This window comes from Cololabis saira, chromosome 6 (assembly GCF_033807715.1).
Source record: "Cololabis saira isolate AMF1-May2022 chromosome 6, fColSai1.1, whole genome shotgun sequence".
NCBI classification, from domain to species: domain Eukaryota; kingdom Metazoa; phylum Chordata; class Actinopteri; order Beloniformes; family Belonidae; genus Cololabis; species Cololabis saira.
Genome location: NC_084592.1, coordinates 49,536,220 through 49,558,719, shown reverse-complemented (window position 1 = coordinate 49,558,719; position 22,500 = coordinate 49,536,220). Strand labels below are relative to the sequence as shown.

The window sequence follows — 22,500 nt, the reverse complement described above, 5'->3', positions numbered from 1 at the left end:
CTGGCGAAAAATTTTATATTTAATGGTTTACATTAATGGGCGTGGTAAGATGGCTCAACAGCGCCCCCTAGAAAACTTTGTGACTCAAGCCCCACAATACGGTTTGACATACATGCACGAAAATCGCTACACACCTGTATCAGTACACAACCTAAAGAAAAGTCTCTTGGAGCCATGGCCGAAACCGAACAGGAAGTCAGCCATTTTGAATTAATCGTGTCACTTTGGCGCAATTTATGCCATTCCTTTGGCAGTTAATTCAGCCCGAACCGTAACGTGCACCCAGGTGTGTTATACATCAAAATGTGCGTCTCCATCCTCCGACACCACGCATTACTTTTCTCTTTCAAAAGCGTTACCGTGGCGACGCTAGACGCCAAAAAGCGCACCCACCCTTCATCTGATTGGTTCAGACAGAAAAAACTTTGCGCCTCAAGCCCCATAATACGGTTTGACGTACCTGAACAAAAATCGGTACACACCTGTATCATGTCGCAACTTAAAGAAAGGTCTCTTGGCGCCATGGCCGAAACCCAACAGGAAGTCGGCCATTTTGAACATTCTGAATTAATCGCGTAATTTTGGAGCAATGTATGCCATTCCTTCGAGAATGAATTCAGCCCGAACCGTATCGTGAACCCAGGTGTGTTATACATCAAAATGTGCGTCTCCATCCTGCGACTACGCGCATTACTTTTCTCTTTCAAAAGTGTTACCGTGGCGACGCTAGACGGCAAAAAGCGCACCCACCCTTCATCTGATTGGTCCATATTTGATAGTTCCCCAAAAGTCACCAAATTTTGCATGCAAGCCAGGCCTGGCGATAAATTTGATATTTCATGGTTTGCATTAATGGGCGTGGCAAAATGACTCAACAGCGCCCCCTAGAATACTTTTCTCTGCCATAACTTTTGAAAGGTTTGACATAAAGAGTCGTGGGTGGCGTCATGGGACTCTGTATTGAGTCCTTGACCATAATTGGTGAAAATTAGCCCCGCCCCTTCTTCTGATTGGTTGTCCCTATTTTCTGCCATAACTTTTGAATGGTTTGACATAGAGAGTCGTGGGTGGTGTCATCGGACTCTGTATTGAGTCCTTGAAATCCATTGGACTGAATTAGCCCCGCCCCTTCTTCTGATTGGTTGTCCCTATTTTCTGCTATAACTTTTGAATGGTTTGACATAGAGAGTCGTGGGTGGTGTCATTTCTGATATGCTTATGGGGGCGGTGGCCGTGAGTGCGAGGGCCCGTTCATCGCTGCTTGCAGCTTTAATTATTATTATTATTATTTTCCTGACAAAGTGAAGGCCTTTTTGCCCCCCTTAACATGCCCAAAAAGTCACCAAATTTTGCACCCTAGTCAGGCCTGGCGAAAAATTTGATATTTAAAGGTTTGCATTAATGGGCGTGGCAAAATGGCTCAACAGCGCCCCCTTGAAAACTTTGTGCCTCAAGCCCCACGATACGGTTTGACGTACATGCACGAAAATCGGTACACACCTGTATCATGGGACAACTTAAACAAAAGTCTCTTGGGGTCATGCCCGAAACCGAACAGGATGTCGGCCATTTTGAATTAGTCGTGTCATTTTGGCGAAATTTATGCCATTCCTTCGAAAGTTAATTCAGCCCGAACCGTAACGTGCCCCCAAGTGTGTTATACATCAAAATGTGCGTCTCCATCCTGCGACAACACGCATTACTTTTCTCTTTCAAAAGCGTTACCGTGGCGGTGCTAGACGCCAAAAAGCGCGCCCACCCTTCATCTGATTGGTTCGACAGAAAAAACTTTGTGCCTCAAGCCCCATAATACGGTTTGACGTACATGAACGAAAATCGGTACACACCTGTATCATGTCGCAACTAAAAGAAAAGTCTCTTGGCGCCATGGCCGAAACCGAACAGGAAGTCGGCCATTTTGAACATTCTGAATTAATTGCGTAATTTTGGAGCAATATATGCCATTCCTTCGAGAGTTAATTCAGCCCGAACCGTATCGTGAACCCAGATGTGTTATACATCAAAATGTGCGTCTCCATCCTGCGACTACACGCATTACTTTTCTCTTTCGAAAGTGTTACCGTGGCGACGCTAGACGCCAACAAGCGCACCCCCCCTTCATCTGATTGGTCCATATTTGATAGTTCCCCAAAAGGCACCAAATTTGGCATGCAAGCCATGCCTGGCGATAAATTTGATATTTCATGGTTTGCATTAATGGACGTGGCAAAATGGCTCAACAGCGCCCCCCGGAAAATTTTGTGCCTCAAGCCCCACAATACGGTTTGACGTACATGCACGAAAATCGGTACACACCTGTATCATGGCACAACTTAAAGAAAAGTCTCTTGGAGCCATGGCCGAAACCGAACAGGATGTCGGCTATTTTGAATAAATTGTGTCATTTTGGCGAAATTTATGCCATTCCTTCGAGAATTAATTCAGCCCGAACCGTAACGTGAACACAGATGTGTTATACATCAAAATATGTGTCTCCATCCTGCGACTACACGCATTACTTTTCTCTTTCGAAAGTGTTACCGTGGCGACGCTAGACGCCAACAAGCGCACCCCCCTTCATCTGATTGGTCCATATTTGATAGTTCCCCAAAAGTCACCAAATTTTGCATGCAACACAGACTTGGCGATAAATTTGATATTTCATGGTTTGCATTAATGGGCGTGGCCTAACTGCTCAACAGCGCCCCCTAGAATACTTTTATCTGCCATAACTTTTGAATGGTTTGACATAGGAAGTCGTGGGTGGTGTCATGGGACTCTGTAATGAGTCCTCAAGCTTCGTTGGCCTTAATTAGCCCCGCCCCTTCTTCTGATTGGTTGTCCCGATTTTCTGCCATAACTTTTGAATGGTTTGACATAGAGAGTCGTGGGTGGTGTCATCAGACTCTGTAATGAGTCCTTGACCTTCATTGGCCTGAATTAGCCCCGCCCCTTCTTCTGATTGGTTGTTCCTTTTTTCTGCTATAACTTTTGAATGGTTTGACATAGAGAGTCGTGGGTGGTGTCATTTCTGATATGCTTATGGGGGGCGGTGGCCGTGAGTGCGAGGGCCCGTTCATCGCTGCTTGCAGCTTTAATTCTATTTTATTATGTGAAAGATGCAGAGCTGAGACAAACGTAGCCGACTCATAAACAGTGTTTGAAATCAGAGTTTTCTTCTTTTTGTATATGCAGTGTGTAAGAATCCATTCCTGTATTGATTCTGTCACGGATGGGGTTGTTTAGGACCCAGATGAAGGAGAGCGGGAGGCAAGAGTTTAAAAAAAAAGGGTTTATTAACACAAAAAACAAGAACCAAAAACGCTGCAGAGCAGGATCTCCAGGGCAGAACAAAACAGGAATCCAAAAGCTATGGGACAACATGGAGGGAGCAAACAGTACGGAACGACAAGGAGCAAGGGAAAGACAATACCAGATATACACAGGGGGGTAATGAGACACAGGTGTGAACAATCAGGGCAGATGGAAGACAGGCTGGCTGCGGGGGTACCCAGGTCCGGGGCGCTGGCTGCGGGGGAACCCGGGTCCTCGGTGCTGGCTGCGGGGGCTCCGGGACCATCACCGGAGCAGGAGCTGATGCGTCCGGGACCACCGCCGACGATGCGCCCAAGACCACTGCCGGAACAGAGGCTATCTGGGGCTGGCTGGCTGAATGGTCCTGGGCCCCGAGCCAGGCGTGTTCCCCGGTAGGGCGAGTCCAGCTCCTCCGGGTGCCGCCAACCAGGAATAGAGAGTTCTGCCTCCCGGTACACGAGGTCCCAGAAGGCAAAACGTTCTCCCGTTGGGTCCATAATGGTCGTTCTGACACAGAGTGGTTGTTTAGGACCCAGATGCAAGAGAGCGAGAGGCAGGAGTTCCAAAAAAACAGGGTTTATTAACACAAAAAACAAGAACCAAAAACGCTGTTGAGCAGGATCTCCAGGACACATGTGCACAAGCACCACGACCAGCAGCAGCAGCCACTCCGACCATGCAGCTTCTCTGTCTCTCCCTTATAAGGCTGGCAGGGTGGAGAGGTTGACGGGCCACACCTGTGTCCCGTCAGCCTGAGTGCCTGCAGCTCCTCCACCCTGCCACAAGTACGGAACGACAAGGAGCAGGGAAAGACAAGACCAGATATACACAGGGGGGTAATGAGACACAGGTGTGAACAATCAGGGCAGATGGAAGACAGGCGGGGCAAAACAGAAACACAAACTTGGGGAAATGTCACACACTGACAGATTCCCTGTGGCTCTTAGATAAAGTGGATGTTGTTAGTTAGTTAGTTAGTTAGTTAGTTAGTTAGTTAGTTAGTTAGTTAGTTTCACCAAACTAACGTCTGTCTGATCAGGGGATGCCCCCAAACAACATATAACAAAATCAGACTTCTATGACTTCTGCAACAGTGTTTCCTCCAAAACGTCCTGGCTGGTTAGGAGGGTGTAGACACGTATAGGTCTGAGAGCCTCCTGACTAATGGAACGGGGCCTATTTTGTGTCTTTTTTTGCATAGTTCACTAACGCTTTTAGCTAGGAGTCTGAATTTATATGTTGTTTGGGGGCATCCCCTGATCAGACAGACGTTAGTTTGGTGCAGATCAGACCTGTACTTTTTGATGGGCGGGGCTTTGAAACGTCACCTTTTCCAACATTCGAACGGACACCATTGCCACAACATTTGACCAAACCAAGTAAAACTCGACCTGTGGCCTCCATATGGGGCCTTGATTGGGCTTCCCAAGTCTCAACTCTGTGAACTCTCTGCAACGCCAACTAGCTCTGTGGAAGTCGTACAGCCACGGGACCAAAAGATCCTAGCAAAGGGCCTTCTGCATTGCAACATAGTCAAAAATCAGCCTCCCAGCTCAAAGCGTTAGTGAATATTTCAAAAAACACACAAAAAAGGCCCGAAAAAGGCACCACACACGGTGACCTTTGGCACTTCCGAAGGTCGCACGCGTCTGGACCTCGGCACAGTGGATGAAAGTCACCTCCTGATACAGAGTCTAGAATTTCAGCCTCCTAGCTCAAAGCGTTAGTGAACTGTGCAAAAATAGACACGAAATAGGCCTCATAGGCAAACCTATATAATACCTATAACAATACATAACAAACCTCCTGTGCCTACTGAGCATTAATAACATGTCATAATCGAAGGAGAACTAATTAAAACGGATTTCCTTAACATGAACCTATTGTATTATTGAATTATCAAGGACACTTTCATGTTTTTGTGTTTAGAAATGTTAAAGATATTAAAAGAAAACCATAACACAATGAGGAAAATACCGTGGCGAACAAGTCGTGCCCAGAGCGTGTCTCGAACCACAGTCTCCCAGACCACAGTCAACTGCACTAACCAGTCTCCCAGACCACAGTCAACTGCACTAACCAGTCTCCCAGACCACAGTCAACTGCACTAACCAGTCTCCCAGACCACAGTCAACTGCACTAACCAGTCTCCCAGACCACAGTCAACTGCACTAACCAGTCTCCCAGACCACAGTCAACTGCACTAACCAGTCTCCCAGACCACAGTCAACTGCAATAACCAGTCTCCCAGACCACAGTCAACTGCACTAACCAGTCTCCCAGACCACAGTCAACTGTTCTAACCAGTCTCCCAGACCACAGTCAACTGTTCTAACCAGTCGGCCAAATGCTGATGTGTTGCCCAGGTGGGCAAGGCCTTATCTTATCTGTGGTCGTTACACTATGTTCCAAAACGTATTGTTTTTAATGGACAAGATCCGGCATTTTACGTTGAATTCTATTGTTCAGGTTTTAAAATTCTAGCTAAATACATAAAAAGGGAGGTGAGGTGTGAGCTTCATAACAAAACTTCTGTGCCTACTGAGCATTAATAACATGGGGTTAGCCATAGAAAGGGGCGATAATGAGGTGTTAGCTCCATAGCAAGCATTAATAACATGGGGTTAGCCATAGAAAGGGGGAATAACAGCCTACTAGTAGGTAGAGTAGGGCCCTACTGGCCCATATCTATGGGATGTTTGTTATCGTTTTGTTCTTCATTCAATGGTATGACAGCAGTCAAATCGGGTGACGGATCCCATTGACTTTGCATAGTACTATATCCGTGGTGCTCCCATTAAAACCTCAATAAAACACTGCTAAAACAGTGTTAAAAACATGCTTTTACAAACTGACAGTAACAAACAGTACCTTGCGCGACAAAAACTAATAATTTAGGCAAAATAACAAAGAATAATATATAAATAATAATAATGTAATAATCCGTGTATATATCATGACAACGGATCCCATTGACTTTGCATGGTACAATATCCGTGGTGCTCACACGGAATTGGAAAATAGTGGTGAGAGGTCGTGGGCATTTTGGCCAGCCACTACTGTATTTTACCACTGGTTAGTGTAGTTAGGAAGGCAGGCTTTTGTTTTGTTATTAGACAGTTAGACAGAACTGTGTTTTTCCTTAGCTGCTTAGTTTGTTATTTTGGCAACATCCGCGTCCCCTGGCAGTGGCATACTTTTGTTTTGGTACTTAAACTTGTAAAAATTGTAAATATCTTGCTGGATTGACAGTAAAAACGAGCACACCCTGTAAAAACCCTGTGTTGACTCCGTTATTTGCATCTTTTAATGCTTGGGATCCCTTTGTCTTAAATGTCACGCTAAGTGACTCTTGGTTTCAACTCTTGTACATGGCTTAACCAGGGGTTTCGTAACAAAGCAATTACATTCCCCGAGCAGTAGTGTCGCGCAGTGTGACGCAGGAGGACACATATAACATGTGGAAGTACATAGCCGTTCACGCCAACGTGCACAGCTGAGCACACAAAGTACACACAGCCACATCCACACAACCACACACCACTAACATATAGGCAGTCACACGCACACACACATATACACACAGACAGGCACACACACCCACATACACACACACACACACAGACAGGCACGCACATATCCACCCACATACACACAGACATGCACACACACACACCCACATACACACAGACAGGCCCACACAAGCACACACACACACACACATGCACACACACACACACACACACACACATGCACACACACACACACACACACACACACACACAACACACGCACACACACACACAACACACGCACACACACACACACACACACACACACACACACACACATACACACAGACATGCACACACACGCACACACACACACAAACACACAGACAGGCACGCACACACACATTGTGTTGTCATGTAACATAATCCACAGTGGGTCAGATTAATGCATCAAAGTTGAACGCAGTACCAGACTGAAGCGGATTTCTGTTTTATTTACATGTTTTCATCTTTATTAAACACTTTCTCTCCTCTTCCTCCAGGAATGAAGACTCCGTTCAGCCCGTCTGCGCAGATCTTTGCCCTCAGAGGAATGTGTCAGGAAACGATGGACACACCAGCACCCGTCGGTGTGTCTGCCCAGCACCCTTCACCTGCAGGTGACTGACTCACTCCAGGATCACTGAGGTGTTAAATCTGCTGCTGGTTCTGCTGCTGGTTCTGCTGGTTCTGCTGCTGGTTCTGCTGCTGGTTCTGCTGCTGGTTCAGCTGGTCCTGCTGGTTCTGCTGCTGGTTCTGCTGCTGGTTCTGCTGCTGGTTCTGCTGGTTCTGCTGCTGGTTCTGCTGCTGGTTCTGCTGCTGGTTCTGCTGCTGGTTCTGCTGCTGGTTCTGCTGCTGGTTCTGCTGCTGCTCCCACTCGGACCCGTGTTCTGTCCATCCATGCTCCCCGTCCAGATCTGCTACTTTGTGGTTCTGCACAGTCGATTTTCAAAGTTTGATTGCCACACCAATAATTTATTGCATCCCTTCAGTCCACGCTGCGGTTAACGATGAGTAACATCCTCAAAATGAATAAGAAGATATATATATATTTATATATAAACCAGCAGAGATCATTTTAGATTTGTGGCACAGTATAAGGCCAGCAGATCATTTTAGATGCTTCCCGTGATTAGTATCTTACCTGAATGCATTAAGTGACGGGAGCATTATTTGATAGGATGTTACTGGACTATCAGATTATGCTACCCCTGAAATATTGATTTAAAATGGATAATATGGGATGTTGAGTATTTGATCCTTCAAAATACACAACCCATGACATGAATTGCATTACACTTTGTGAACATTATACGATAAAGGGAAAGAAAATAATTCTATGACTTTATTTGATATTCATTCAGTCATTGGCCTTTATTTAACCAGGCAGGGGCCTTATTTATAAAGCTTGCATGCGCACAAAACAGGGCTTGAAAGATGCGCACGCCACCTTCTCCGTGGCACTCACGGCGTTTAGCGCAGCAATGACGTGCTGCCACTCACTAGCTTTATTTTTGTTAGTGATGTCACTACTGTGACCACCAAATAATGTGGTTTTCCTGGTGGTTTTCCTGGTGGTTTTCCTGCCTCCACCTCATCCACAACATCTCCATCTCAGTCTCTGTGAAATTTAGTGGCACGGTGGCTCGAAACGTCTCATTCATCCTGACGCCCAAACAGGCTGCAGGTGGCGCTGCACATGCTCAGCAGGCTCATTTATATGCAAATACAGTCATCAAGTACTTTGACCATTCATGGTAGAAAGTGGGCGTGTAGAAGGCGGGATATGAGGTGAATTCAGCTGCGCAACCTTCCAGCTTGACTGTGATTTATAAAGCGAACATTGCGTGCAAGTGTGCGTGCACACGGTTTTATAAATACAGATTTTTTTGTGCGCACACCATTTTTGGCTTTTGAGCGCACGTGCACTTTTAGTATGAATCCTACACACTCCATTTTAAATGAGGCCCCAGGGGCCTCATTTAAAATGGACTGCGTAGGAGTCATACTAAAAGTGCACGTACGCTCAAAAGCCGAAAATGGCGGGCGCAAAAAAAAATCCGGATCTATAAAACCGCGTGCACGCAGACTTCCACGTAAGGTTCTCTTTATAAATCACAGTCAGCTGGAAGGCTGCGCACGTGAATCCGCCTGGTATCCCGCCCTCTACACGCCCACTTTCTACCAAAAATGGAATCATTTTGCATATGAATGAGCCTGCTGAGCATGCGCAGTGGCTTCCTGCAACCTGTTTGGCTTCAGAATGAATGAATGAACGTGTCAAGCCACCGTGCCACTGAATTTCGCTGAGATCTGAGATCTAGATGTTGTTGATGAGGAGGAGGACAGGAAAACCACATTATTTTGTGGTCACAGTAAAAGTAGAAAAATAAATAGTATAAAATAAAGCGAGTGAGTGGCAGCACGCCGTTGCTGCGCGGAACGCCGTGAGTTCCCCGGTGCAACAGGGGGACACACGTCCCCCCGTCTTTTCAAAATCATGTTTATTTCCCCCTTACTTTTTACAGTTTAAAAACTAACGGTAGGCTCAGCCTTAAATTGCAAATTATCAAGACACTGTATGAAAGCGATAAGAGAACGGCCCCGCTCCCCCTCCTCTCCCGTCTCCCCTCAGAGCGGCTCAGGGCGGGTTTATGGTTCTGCGTCACCAACGCAGAGCCTACGGCGTAGGTTGCGCGTCGCCGCGTACCCTACGCCGTAGGCTCTGCGTCGTTTTAACGCGGGGCCATAATTTATTCACCATACACCTGCACGTAAAGGTTTCACGCGCCCGTAAAACTCATATGAAAACAAATCTGAGTCCCTTTAGGGAAGAAATGAGGGGCTCCCTAAACGCAGCCCCTCATTTGTTCTGTCCTAAAGCGGTGAAGGAGGTTCCCGGCGTGTCCTGCACCGCGGCTGCAGCTCCAGCAGCACCAGAGTCCTGACTGACAGCTTCACACACAGAGGAACACGATCAGCGCTATATTATTTTATTTTATTATTTTATTATTTTAAGCCTGATATATTTTGTGATATGTGATGACATTATTAAGAGTATGACATGAATCTGGCTTCATTTCACCACCTCAAACCCTGCGTCGCCAGTTCCCCGTGTCTTAAGTACATTCTTACGGGAGGGTCCTAGTTGCCGTAAAGATAAGCAGATTTTTCGGTTAGTTTTTTCTTTTTAGATCCGAGGATTTGCGTAGAAGGCGGCTTCCGCAACTTTCAGGCGCTTTTTCTGCGCAAGCAAGCTTTATAGATGAGGCCCCAGGTCATTAAGAACATTCTTATTTACAATGACAGCCTGGCAAGAGACAAGGACCACTTGGGGGGAAAGGAAGTGGTTTACGGAGTAAAACACAGTAAAATTGTAGCTCTGCAAAGGTAGAAAAAACCATTAGTAGCAAAAATCGATAGACAGACGCTATCGGTTTATGGTAGCATTTTTCGAAGAAGCAGCAGAAATGGACAGAACACCAGCTCTGGGGCCTCATCTATAAAGCTTGCTTGCGCAGAAAAAGTGCATGAAAGTTGCGGAAGCCGCCATCTATGCAAAGCCTCGGATCTAAAAAGAAAAAACTAACCGAAAAATCTGCGTATCTTTACGGCAACCCCGACCCTCCTGTAAGAATTTACTTAAGACACGGGGAACTGGCGACGCAGGCTGTGAGGTGGTGAAATTAAGCCAGATTCATGTCATACTCTTAATAATGTCATCACACATCACAACATATATCAGACTTATAATAAAATAGTGCTGATAACGGAGCAGGCGGTGGGGGGGGGGGATGGCTGCTGCTCCGAGCCCACTACGCCGAAGAGGAAAAAAGAAAGTGTTCTGATTAAAATAAGGAAAGTTGGACTATATAACAATTGCGTTCATGAGGATAAAGTTTTAAAAAAAATTTATATTAAAGAAATAGTCTCTTGCACGGGTACTTTCGCGCATGTTGTTTACTTTTAAGCCGGAATTATGGTTCTGCGTCACACCAACGCAGAACCTACGCTGTAGGGTACGGCGTGGGGCGCGCGTCGCCGCGTACCCTACGCCGTAGGCTCTGCGTTGGTTTGACGCGGAACCATAAATCAGCCCTGAGCAGCTCTGAGAAGAGACGGGAGGGAGGAGGGGGAGCGTCCCGTCCCGTCTTCGCATCGCCCGCCTTCGCACAGAGAGTCTGGATGATTTGCAATCACAGGCTGAGCCTACCGTTAGTTTTTAAACTGTAAAAAGTGGGGGGGACAAAAACATGATTTTGAAAAATGTGGGGGGGGCATGTCCCCCCTGTCCCCAGTGGAAATTGCGTTGTGGCACTAACGGGCAGCAACGGCGTGCTGCCACTCAATCGCTTTATTTTATTGTATACTATTTATATACTTAATCTAACTTTTACTGTGACCACCAAATAATGGGGTTTTCCTGTCCTCCACATCATCCACAACATCTAGATCTCAGTCTCTGTGAAATTCAGTGTCACGGTGGCTGGTCACCCTCTCATTCATCCTGAAGCCAAACAGGCTGCAGGAAGCCACTGCGCATGCTCAGTAGACTCATCCATATGCATTTATGGTATGAAGTGGGCGTGTAGAGGGCGGGATATGAGGCGGATTCAGCTGCGCAGCCTTCCAGCTGGACTGTGATTCATAAAGCGAACATTGCGTGCAAGATTGCGTGCACATGGTTTTGTTGATCCGACCGGCATTTTTCGGCTTTTGGGTGTACGTGCAATTTTAGTATGACTCCTACGCAGTCCATTTTAAATGAGGCCCCATCTCTTCTGTCCAGGTCTGGGTGGAGGTTTCTCTCTGTGTGAGGTGTGTAACCTCCATCTCTTCTGTCCAGGTCTGGGTGGAGGTTTCTCTCTGTGTGAGGTGTGTAACCTGCAGCTGACGTCGGCGGCTCAGGCCCGCCTGCATTACAACGGCAGATCTCACCTCCGGAGAGTCAGACAGCTCCGGGCCGGAGAGGCAGGACAGCAGGGAGCAGGTGGGTTGCTGCTGCCGCCTCTTACTCCCATGAAATGCTGCAGTATTTTGTTTGTTTAGTTTGGGTGTTGTTATTGACCATAAATGGTGCTGGAAGCCACATGTTGATCATTTAAAGGTGAAGGTTTCTAAATCAATAGGGATATTGCACAGAACCGAGGACGTCCTCACTCATGACTCCCTGAATATTCTATACAGCTGCTTCATCGTCCCAGTCATCACTTATTGTGTGGAAATCTGGGGAAATACATACAAAACCTTCACAGACCCCATTTTTATCTTACAAAAAAGAGCCATTAGAGTTATAAACAAAGCAGATTATCGAGAACCGACAAATAGATTATTCGTAACTTCAAATATGCTTAAATTCAGAGATTTAGTGGACCTTAAAACAACAGTGCAATTTATGTTTAAAATCAACAATAAAAAATCAACAATAAAACACTTCCTGACAGCATTCAGAAGCTTTTCCAAAGCAGAGTTAGAAATATGAACTAAGAGGAACATTTATGTTCAGGAAAACAAAGAACCAACGTTAAATAACGATGATCTCAGTGACAGGATTAATCAATGGAACAGCTGAGATACAGAAGTGAAAATGTGGAGCACATTATTACAATTCAAAAGCACCTATAAATACTAAATGATTAATACATATAAAACAGAGGTATAATACACATAGCCATGTACATGTGTATGTTTATATGTAGGTATGTGTGTGTATTATTGTATTATAGCTTATATAAATACTGTATGGAATGATATTTATTAATGACATTGCACTAGTTTATAAAAGCTAACATTTTTTCTTGTGAAAAGGGTCGGCGTCATAAGCTTAGGCTTCAGTTTACACCTTTTGGTCCTCAGTTTTTAGTTAAAATTGTGTATATATATGTATATATATATACCAAAACATTATTGAAATTGAAGGGACCAATAAACTAAACTAATGCAGGTAGCAGCGATAACAGCTTCAGCTGGAACATTAGTACTAGAAGAAGATGGTTATCTTCAGATCCTTGCGTGTTGTAATAGATCTGATTGTCTTTAATTCCAGTCGGGACCCAGTCCAGATCCATTTCCCAGACCTCAGGGCTCAGCTTCCAGCCTGCAGGGCTCAGTCTGGCTCCTGGCCTCGTGGGTTGGGGCCTCGGCGCTTCCTCCAGCTCCACGGCAGGTAGGCCCCGCCGGTGCTTATGGTGTACATGCTGCACCAAAACACATCTGCTGTTCACAGCAAAACCAGAATACTACAAGGACTGTGATGGACATGTGGGTTGTCACGGTGACCAGAGGGACAGACATGTGGGTTGTCACGGTGACCAGAGGGACAGACATGTGGGTTGTCACGGTCACCAGAGGGACAGACATGTGGGTTGTCACGGTCACCAGAGGGACAGACATGTGGGTTGTCACGGTGACCAGAGGGACAGACATGTGGGTTGTCATGGTGACCAGAGGGACAGACATGTGGGTTGTCACGGTGACCAGAGGGACAGAAAGAGCTAGACAGGAGTGTGTCTGCTGAGCTGAGTGAGTAAGATGGACTCATCCATGACCAACAGCTGCTGGCCTTGGGAGAGGTCAAGGTGGTGTGTGTGTGTGTGTGTGTGTGTGTTTGTGTGTAATACAAATTAAAATTCTCCTTTATAAAATGATTTATTAACCGAGCAATAGTACAATCAAACTGTGCATTTTGCAAATCTGCAACCCAAACCCTAAACCTTTGATGATATATCCACTTGGCTAGATGTAGGGCTGTGCGATTAATCGATTTTAAATCTAAATCGGATTTATTAATCAAGACGATGTTAAAAAAAGTAAAATCGGAAAATGGATTTTCCTTTTTTGCAGCTGCATTCCAGACAGAACTCGTCTAGTCATCTTTGTTTGGTCAAGAAAATTGTAAATGTTGTCACTTTACCAAACTCAAGGAGGATTTACAGGATCTTTCACTTGCACTTCATTCCCAATAGGGAAATTTGTTTGCTATTTTTCTTTAAAAATAAAGATAAAATATTTCAAACAATTTATTCCATTGTCTTTTGTAGTTTTACCAAAAAAAAAAAAAATCGGGATTTTATTTTTGTCCAAAATCGCCCAGGCCTTGCTAGATGTTCCTCTAATTCTTCGTCAATTTCAGTGCAAGTCAACCCAGATATCACAACTGCATCTGGGACTTTGATGGACTCTTGTATCACAATTTCCATGTTTGCGATCCTTTAACAGTATATCAATAACAATGTTAATTAACCTTCACACAGCTCCTGGCTGGCTCGCCAAGTTTATGTAGCACAAATAACCAGGCTACCATCAAGTGTTCGGCTAGTGCAAGGCTCGACTCAAGGAGCTGATTGAAGGACAATGAATCACTGACACCAAGGTTTGAATGTAACTGCAGTATATTGTTAAAATGATTAAACAAACATTACAATAAGGACACAACATATAACACAGAAAAAAAAACAAAAGACAAAGGCCTTTCAAACAGTGACTAGATTAGTAATTTCAAATGAGTTGTGCACTTTTACTTCAGTTCTCAACCACAGTCAAAGTCAGTCAAGCCAAGTCAGGAAAGTCCAAGGCAGGCTTGAGGCTAATGAAGCTAATTGAGTTAGCTAAGGGTTCAAATCCTTCCTGCAGGTATTCAAGGTTCAGGGTTGGCTCGCCATCCAGTTAGATCAGTTCAACAAAATTGAAAGCTTCCAATAAAGCCTGACCATTGCAGAATGAAGCACCATACACCACAGCAATAATCTTCAATGATTCAGCACCTCGGCTGTGGGAACTAGTCCAGGTGGTTTGCAGATTTCCTTTAAGGCTTGAGAGAAAATGTTTGGTGATGGTGGCAGCAACAGTTTCTGAGCAAATGAGTGTGTCTGGGCTGAGCAGGTGCTGCTGATTGGTTGAGAGTGGAGGATGGGTGCAGGGTGGAGCCTGCATCCATTGGCCCAGGGTCCAAAGGGCGTTTCCAGTTGGAGTGTCCAGCCAAAGGGTAGTGGGCATGTCCACAGGTAACAAGATTGTTTTGGGATAAATTCTCACTTAGGTTCTAGAGCGGTCGGCTGTGCAAAAATGAATCAGACACACACTCGCTTTTGCTATAATGAATACATGTATTAGCAAGCAAGCAGTGCAAACAAAAGACTCACACACACCTGCCCTTTGCTAGGATAACTCTGTGTCAAGTTATCCCCCGCAAATGACAGAGCAACATACAATCACAAGGGGCCTGGCCTGAACTCTTACCTTAACACAGAGGACTGGGAGAGCCGGACAGTCCAGGCAGAGCAGCCATCAAAAACCCCGGCTGGGCGTTGTGCACTCCGACCCACAGCAGACTCTCAATCCGGACTTCCGGCTCTCGCGTCTCGCTAAGTCTAAGTCTAGGTTCACACGGGAGTTCTCCCGTGTGAACAAGCGCTTCTCTCACAGTTTACAATAATACTAAACAGCAGGTGCATAGCTGATATGACTGTTTTGAGAATGACGGACATTTCAGGACACAAAACTTATTTTTCCTTCAAAGATTCACTCAGCTCTTTTCACCAGGGTTACGCAAGAATTGCATGGTTGCACTGTTGTCGTCTTTTTTACTGAACCAGACTTCCGAGCGTTTGTTTTTCGCTTGGGCGCCATGTTTACTATTGACTGCTGGCTACGCGACATGCGTGATGACGTCATTTGTGCCCACGGGAATTAAAAAGAGAATAGTTTGCAAAATGTGCAAACTATTCCAAGGAATTGAAACACTGGGAACCGGTTGTGATCAAGAAGCGGGTCTTGATTCCCATCCATACAGAAACACTGAGGTGCCGTATATTCTTGGGTTCATGGTCGAGCTGACATTTTTGGGACTGTCTAAACACAGATAATTGGAGAACTACACACACAAACCAGTATTGTATTTTTGATTCTCACCACGTTCTGAAAGACAAACAGTCAGTTGAGATTATTTTCATCATTTTAGATTTTTTGTGACCACATGAGGAGCCTCCTGCAAGCTGCTTATTCTCTCAATGCTAATATTTGCCATTAGTTTACGAATGTATTAGTCTCCACACAGATCTGCTGTCGCTTCTTTATCATACTCTTATGTTCTGCTTTGTTGAGCAAAAATACAAGGTAAAATGTCCCTGGACTTCGCTTGTTTCAATGTTTTGTTTACTGCCAGTTAACTAGAATTGTGTATACGTGTGTGTGTGTGTGTGTGTGTGTGTGTGTGTGTGTGTGTGTGTGTGTGTGTGTGTGTGTGTGTGTGTGTGTGTGTGTGTGTGTGTGCCCCAAATGCCAAATGTCCAGCCCAAATGTACGGCTTTCTTTATCAGTCTATTATGTGGAGCCCATTCCGCCATGTAAAGCTCTTTGGCCTGAATGCAGAAACTCCTCCAGGCCACCAAAGTGTGTGTGTGTGTGTGTGTGTGTGTGTGTGTGTGTGTGTGTGTGTGTGTGTGTGTGTGTGTGTGTGACACCTGTTCTAACTCTGGGTACTGAAGTGGGCGTGGCCCTGACGACCTGAGGGTCCTGGTTGGTTCCTGATGGACCAGGAGATCACAGATGTATTTTGGCCCGAGCTCATTCAGAAATGTATAAGCACATTTGTTTGTAGCTCCTTATTTCATCCTGTAAATTGTTTGTGAAAACAAAACCAATCTCAAATCAACAACAACATATGTGTTTTTTTTTACGTTCCAGTTCCAGTATTTCAAGAAGAATTCTTCAGTAGACTTTGTTGCTACCTTTTAAATAACAAAAGTGTAGGGGCAAAAACCTAAATATGAGTTTTCCATTAGCTCATTCATTCCTATTTGTTTGCCCCATGAGAAGGCTTTAACAGGTGTCAGACTCCCAGCTGTCCTTTAAACAATCCAAAAGAGCGTGTTGATTTATGCTTATTTATTGCAAAATAACAAAGTTCAAAGAAAAGGTGACATAGAGTCCTTGAGTTCTATCAGCAAATATCAGAGGCCATTCCCCTGCTCATCCTGCAGCCGCAGTCAATGACAGTGTCGCTGCTCTCCGCCTTCTCGCGTCATACGTCACCACCACCAACTTAAAGACTAGCGCCAGCCTCCCCACCTGAAGAGGGAGGAAGGCGCACACTTAATATTTTACTAATAAACAACACAAATTGTAAATAAACTTAAATGCGGCTCCTACACACCGGCCCCTAATTGTTCTTTACAGAATCAATTATTCAAATTAATCACAAAAAGGGAGCCGTAAGCTAACAATTAATTACACTAATTAATTAATGAATTAAACTAATTAATACATTCAGGAAAATAAAGTAAATACATTACACCCCTTGTAGATGTCTTTAATCTTCAAGATGAAGACTTGTTACTCTTCAGTCTCTAGGAGGCGGCACAACTTGGATATGGGCCTTTCGATGACTGAAGTCTTGGTCTGGAGCTTTACTGAGCGGGTCAGACCTCTTGCGTCAGGTTTGGTCTCCAGTATTCTGCCTAATGGCCACGATCCCCGAGGGGCAGTGGGGTCAACCACCAGAACAACATCTCCAATGTTGAAGTTCTTCCTCACTTCTGTCCATTTCTGCCTCTCTTGGTGTAGTAGAAGGTATTCCTGTGTCCATCTATGCCAAAAAAGATCGGCCATGTACTGGACTTGTTTCCAGCGACGTCTGGCATAAAGATCAGATATCTGAAAGGTTCCAGGGGGTAGGATAGGTTGTGTTCTTTGCAGGAGGATGTGATTTGGAGTTTTTCCGGTCACTATTATGACTTTTCTCTTTCCGTTCTCCTTTCTTCCAGTCCTCCTCTTCCTTTTTCCACAGATCCCACTTGTCTTCCTACCTCTTCCAGTCCTTGTCCTAGTTTTCATTTTTGCTCTTAGAGTCATAACTGTTCCACTGTTTTCTCTGACCAATCTTGTTCTCCATCCTTTCTTTACCATGTGTGCCATCTCCCCAGTGCTTTCTTTCACCCTTTCCTTTTCCTTCTTTACCACGATCTTTGTCATGTTTATGCTTCCACTCATACTTGCTTTTAAATATTTCTTATCCCACTTCTCTTTGCCAACTTCCTTGAGCACATCTCTGCATTTCTTCCATTCTTTCTTTCCCTTCCATTCCTCCCTGCCCTGGTGCCTCTCACCATGATCCTTTCCTTTCTGCCAGTTCTTTTTATCCTCTTTACCCCTCTGTTGAGGTTCTTTTATTTTCTCATGCTTTCCCCTTTTCTTTTTCCTTTGTAGGCTCTGAAGTCGCTGTTCAGCCATTTGGCGGTTGTTTGGCATGCTGATATTGGTTAATCTGCAAGGTAGTTTTAAATGATAATGCCCATTCTGCAGAACAGCCTCACTGGCTATTTCCAAAACCCTTTTGTCCTCAATTGACGTTTCGGTCTTTTCCTCTGATGATAACTCGTTGAAATCCTGCTTATACTGTGAAATCAGAAGTTCTTCCCAAGTTGCAACTGATATCCTATTCACAGTCACGCTTGCTGCCGTTCCACCATCACTGCCGTTTCTGAGTGGCCCGTTTACTACCCACCCCAATAGGGTCCGTACTGTGTAAGGGCCCTCGCCTTGGCTATTGATAACCTCCCATGGCTCCAATAGCTTTGGAGCATTTGTGCCAACCAACATCTCCACTTTAGCACTGATACTGGGAAGTTTGACTTTGTTCAGGTACGCCCACTGCTTTACATCATTCTGCTTGGCAACGTTGCTTAGAGTGACTGGCATTTCTTTCTGAGTGAAAACGTCAGGAAGAGGTAAGAAGTTGTCGCTGTCCAGTGCTGAAACTTCAATTCCAGATATAACATGGGATGGAACAAGCTGTTTCTGATTCATTGTGCTTAATAGAATATGCGTTTTCCTACCTTTCAGATTGAGTTGAGACATGAGTGCCTCGGAGCAGAAGGTAGCAGTGGACCCAGGATCCAGGAGGGCATACACTTGCAGGACCTGGCTGCCTTTGGCTGCCTTCACTTGAACTGGGACAATGGAGAGCCCATTCTCTTGTTCTCCGGCCCCTATATGGCCACATAACTCTGCTGATGCTCCACCTACTACATCAGTCTCTTTAGTTGTACCATCTTTACTATAAATGTGCAGGACACTTGGATGGGCTAGCTTGCACACTTTGCAGATGAGACGTCTTTTGCAGTCCCTGCTAATGTGGCCTGTTGAGAGACAGCCAAAGCATATGCCTTTGGTCTTTAAAAAGTTCAGCTTATTTCTATGTGTTGTCTCCATGAACCTTTTACACAACTCCAATGTGTGCTTGCAGCTGCAAAGGGGACAGAAGGGGTCAGGTTTTTTTTCCGTGGGGGCAATAGCGACACCTGTGGCGAAACTGCTGCCAGACGACTTTGAAATCTGTGATTTTACAGCAGATCTAACCTTTACATCCACCTTTCCTTTAACGGCTGACTGGTCCTGAAGGTCACCAAAAACTGGGTCAGCTGCTATCCGAGCCTGCTTTTCAATAAAAAAGACAAGGTCCAGGATCCTAACTCTACGACCGCGCTCCTCTTGCAGTTCGTAAGCTTTGTTGCGCCATCTCTCCCTGAGCTTGTATGGCAGCTTAAACGCAATGCTTCTCATGTTGGACACCGTGTCTAGTTCCTCCATATACTCCATTTCCTCCATAGCATTGCAGCAGCTTCTAAGGAACATGGCATAATCCTGCAGTGATCTTGAATCCTCAGATTTAATTTGGGACCAGGATAGTGCCTTTTCCAGGTAAGCACAGGAGACTTTATATTCGTTTCCAAAGTTTTCCTTTAATAACCTTTTTGCTTTCTGGTAGCCCCTGTCTGGAGACATGTACTCACAGCTTTTGACTAGTTTTTGAGCTTGTCCTTTTGTAAACTGTATAAGGAACTGCAATCTGTCTCTGTTGTTGTCTGTTTTATTTTCAATCATGTTTTCGAAAGAGTGAATAAAGGACTTGTATTCCAGGATTTGTCCATCAAAAGGTGAAATGCTTCCTTGTGGCAGTGTTGACAGAAGTTGCTGTTTTACAAGAATCTGTGTCAAATTGTTTTGATTTTCCAGTATTTTTATCATGTGGTTATCTGGTGCTGAACTGAGGGTAGGAGGGATTTGCCCTTGTGACAGAGTTAATTGTGTGTTTTGGGATGAGCGTGTGACAGAGGGAATTCTGTGCACTGAGGTTGGGTGTGGTTGTTGTTGGGAATCACTGCTGGTGTTAGGCAGAACAAAAAACTGACTTTGATGATCATCCCCAGAATCAAAAAGGGGAAATTGAACCTGGGCTCCTGACTTGCTCCTAGTTACTGGAGCACTCCTATCAAAAATATGACATAAACCTTGTGGCTTTTCATCTAGCTGCACATCTGTGGCTGCTGATGCCCCAGCTATGGTTTCCTCTGGCTCTGCACCTGCATCAGACTGGGGAGGGTTGAGCGTTAACATTTCAGCCTCCTTTAGACAGTTAATTTTGGCTGTAGCGGCTGCTATTTCAGTCTGCAGTTCCAATGTTTCTCTCCTTTTTTTAAGCATTTGTTCCTGTTCTTCATAGCATGTTTTTCCTGCAACATTGCAGCTTTGGCCAGTAAAGCTGCTCTCTCCGCCTCCGCACCGATACGTAATGAGGATGACGAGGAAGAGGCGCTAGATTTGACTGACTTCTCTGAGTGTGTATCGACATCATCCAGATCACTGTTTGCATTCTCACCCTCCACCTGAGCAACAGAATAAGAGGCTTCAGCCAAGCTGAGGGAAGTGCGGGCTTCCATGCGTGAAATCCATTTTGTAACGGTGTTAAATAGCTTTTTCTGACAACCTTTGGGAGATTTTTGTAGAAAATTCTGCAAATATTTGATACTAAATCAAAGTAAAATGATTAGTTTAGACCGACAATAACATTTATTCCAGAGATGCACCAGTTTTTGTTTATTTCAGAATACACTCTTTTTGTCATCGGTGACCACCAGGAGGCAGCACATGCACACGCACGCACGCACGCACACACACACACACACACACACACACACACACACACACACACAGAATAATGAAGTAAGTGAATTCATGTGATCCACGTTCTCAGTACAAATATACAAATAAGAGATGAACTCACATGAGACTAATAATGTTTGACATTACAGCTCCTTATTTACTCTCCCTCTTTATCCTTTTCCACTTTTATCGTCATTTCTTTCCTTTTCTCCCACAAAAACCCAGAGTTAGTGATGTTGGCTCACTCTTTCCTCTCTTTTTTATGTGTTTGTTGGAACATCTTTGTGTTAATTGTCCCTCCTGGATAACTACGTTTCCCTTCCTAAATAACTATAAGACGGTAATGCACTGATACAAATATTGTGCTTGATCTACTTTATTTATTTTTATTTTATTTTTTTTATTTTTCTATTTTTTATTTTTTATTGATTGATTTATTTTTTATTAGTTTATAAAAAAATTAAGTAGTTCATACAAAGACTAGTCTTTCTTGATCTACATAAAAATCTCATGCGAAAAAGTCGCCTTAATTTTTTAAAGAAGATCAAGCCAGATATTTTTTACTGTGGTTTCTACTTAAACAAATAAAACATGTTTCATCTAAACGTTGGTCAATCTGCCCAATAGATTAAAACTGTTAAAGGAAAAGTAAAGATAATCTCTTGTTGTTTGTGTGTAAATGTAAAGATTACTGGGATTACATAAATACTGATGGTTCAGGAAAAAATGCACAATGTCTTGTTTTTTGAACAAATGCAGATTAAGTTCAAAACTAGATGTATTCATGTAAAGCAACATTCTTCATTTTTAATTGTTAATATCACAGATTTAAATATGTTATATTTACATGATTAGATGTATTTTTTTCAGTGTGAACACTCTGCAGCAGCGTCAGACGTGGTGTCCATGTGTTGGGGGTATGAATAGATCCTGCTGAAGGATTCTTTAGTGTCATGTTGTGATGACAGCCAGCTCAGAGAGGGGGTGGAGAATATGTGACTTAATTTGAAGCTTTGATGCAGCGCCCGCCTGGCAACGTCCCTGGACCGCTAAAGCAAGAAGCACATCAGCTCAAGTTCAACACTAAGAATCTTATAAGCCAGATGACGATCGGAGACTTCGACAGATCACTGCTTGACCCTTTATGGCCTGAAATATGAAATAATACATAGAACATCCCTTTTTAGGGCCTGAGCACTGACAGTGTGAAGGCCCTATTGTATCTGTAGGAATTTTTTTTTTGTATTTTTCTCGTTTTTATTTTTCCGTCAATAAAGGCAATGTACAGGTCTTTGCGCTGCTCCCTCCTCTCAGTCATTAGCTGTATCAGGATGAAGACCATACCTGAAGTGGATCTGGTCTTCCTGAAGCCGCATTGTGTCTCTGGAAGACCATCTGAGATGTACTCTACCAGTCTGTTGAGCTAATCTTTGCCAGGATTTTACCTGCGATGGAGAGGAAGCAGATTCCACGGCTATTCCCACAGACGGTGATGTTGGCGTCCTTCCAGTCCTGTAGCAGGGAGTCATGCTCGCACATGTGTGAGATCATGAGGTGTAGGCGGCGTGTTAGGAGGTATTCCCCGTGTTTGAAAATCTCAGATGGGATGGCGTCGTCGGGTCCTTCGCTTTTATTGTTTTTCAAGCTTTTGATGGCTTGGTGGGTCTCTAGATATCGCGGAAGGGAGTCCAGA

General features: G+C 44.5%; 1 protein-coding gene across 5 annotated transcripts in view; it reads left to right on the top strand.

Annotated features, from left to right (window-relative positions):
- Nucleotides 1-22,500, top strand: part of znf385b (zinc finger protein 385B) — a 79,784-nt gene that overhangs the window by 22,848 nt on the left and 34,436 nt on the right. For all 5 annotated transcript variants that reach the window (XM_061724245.1, XM_061724244.1, XM_061724246.1 and 2 more), the window contains exons 2-4: nucleotides 7,370-7,486; nucleotides 11,713-11,856; nucleotides 12,913-13,032. In XM_061724245.1, the coding sequence (XP_061580229.1) occupies nucleotides 7,370-7,486; nucleotides 11,713-11,856; nucleotides 12,913-13,032 (381 nt within the window). The remainder of the gene's footprint in view (nucleotides 1-7,369; nucleotides 7,487-11,712; nucleotides 11,857-12,912; nucleotides 13,033-22,500) is intronic.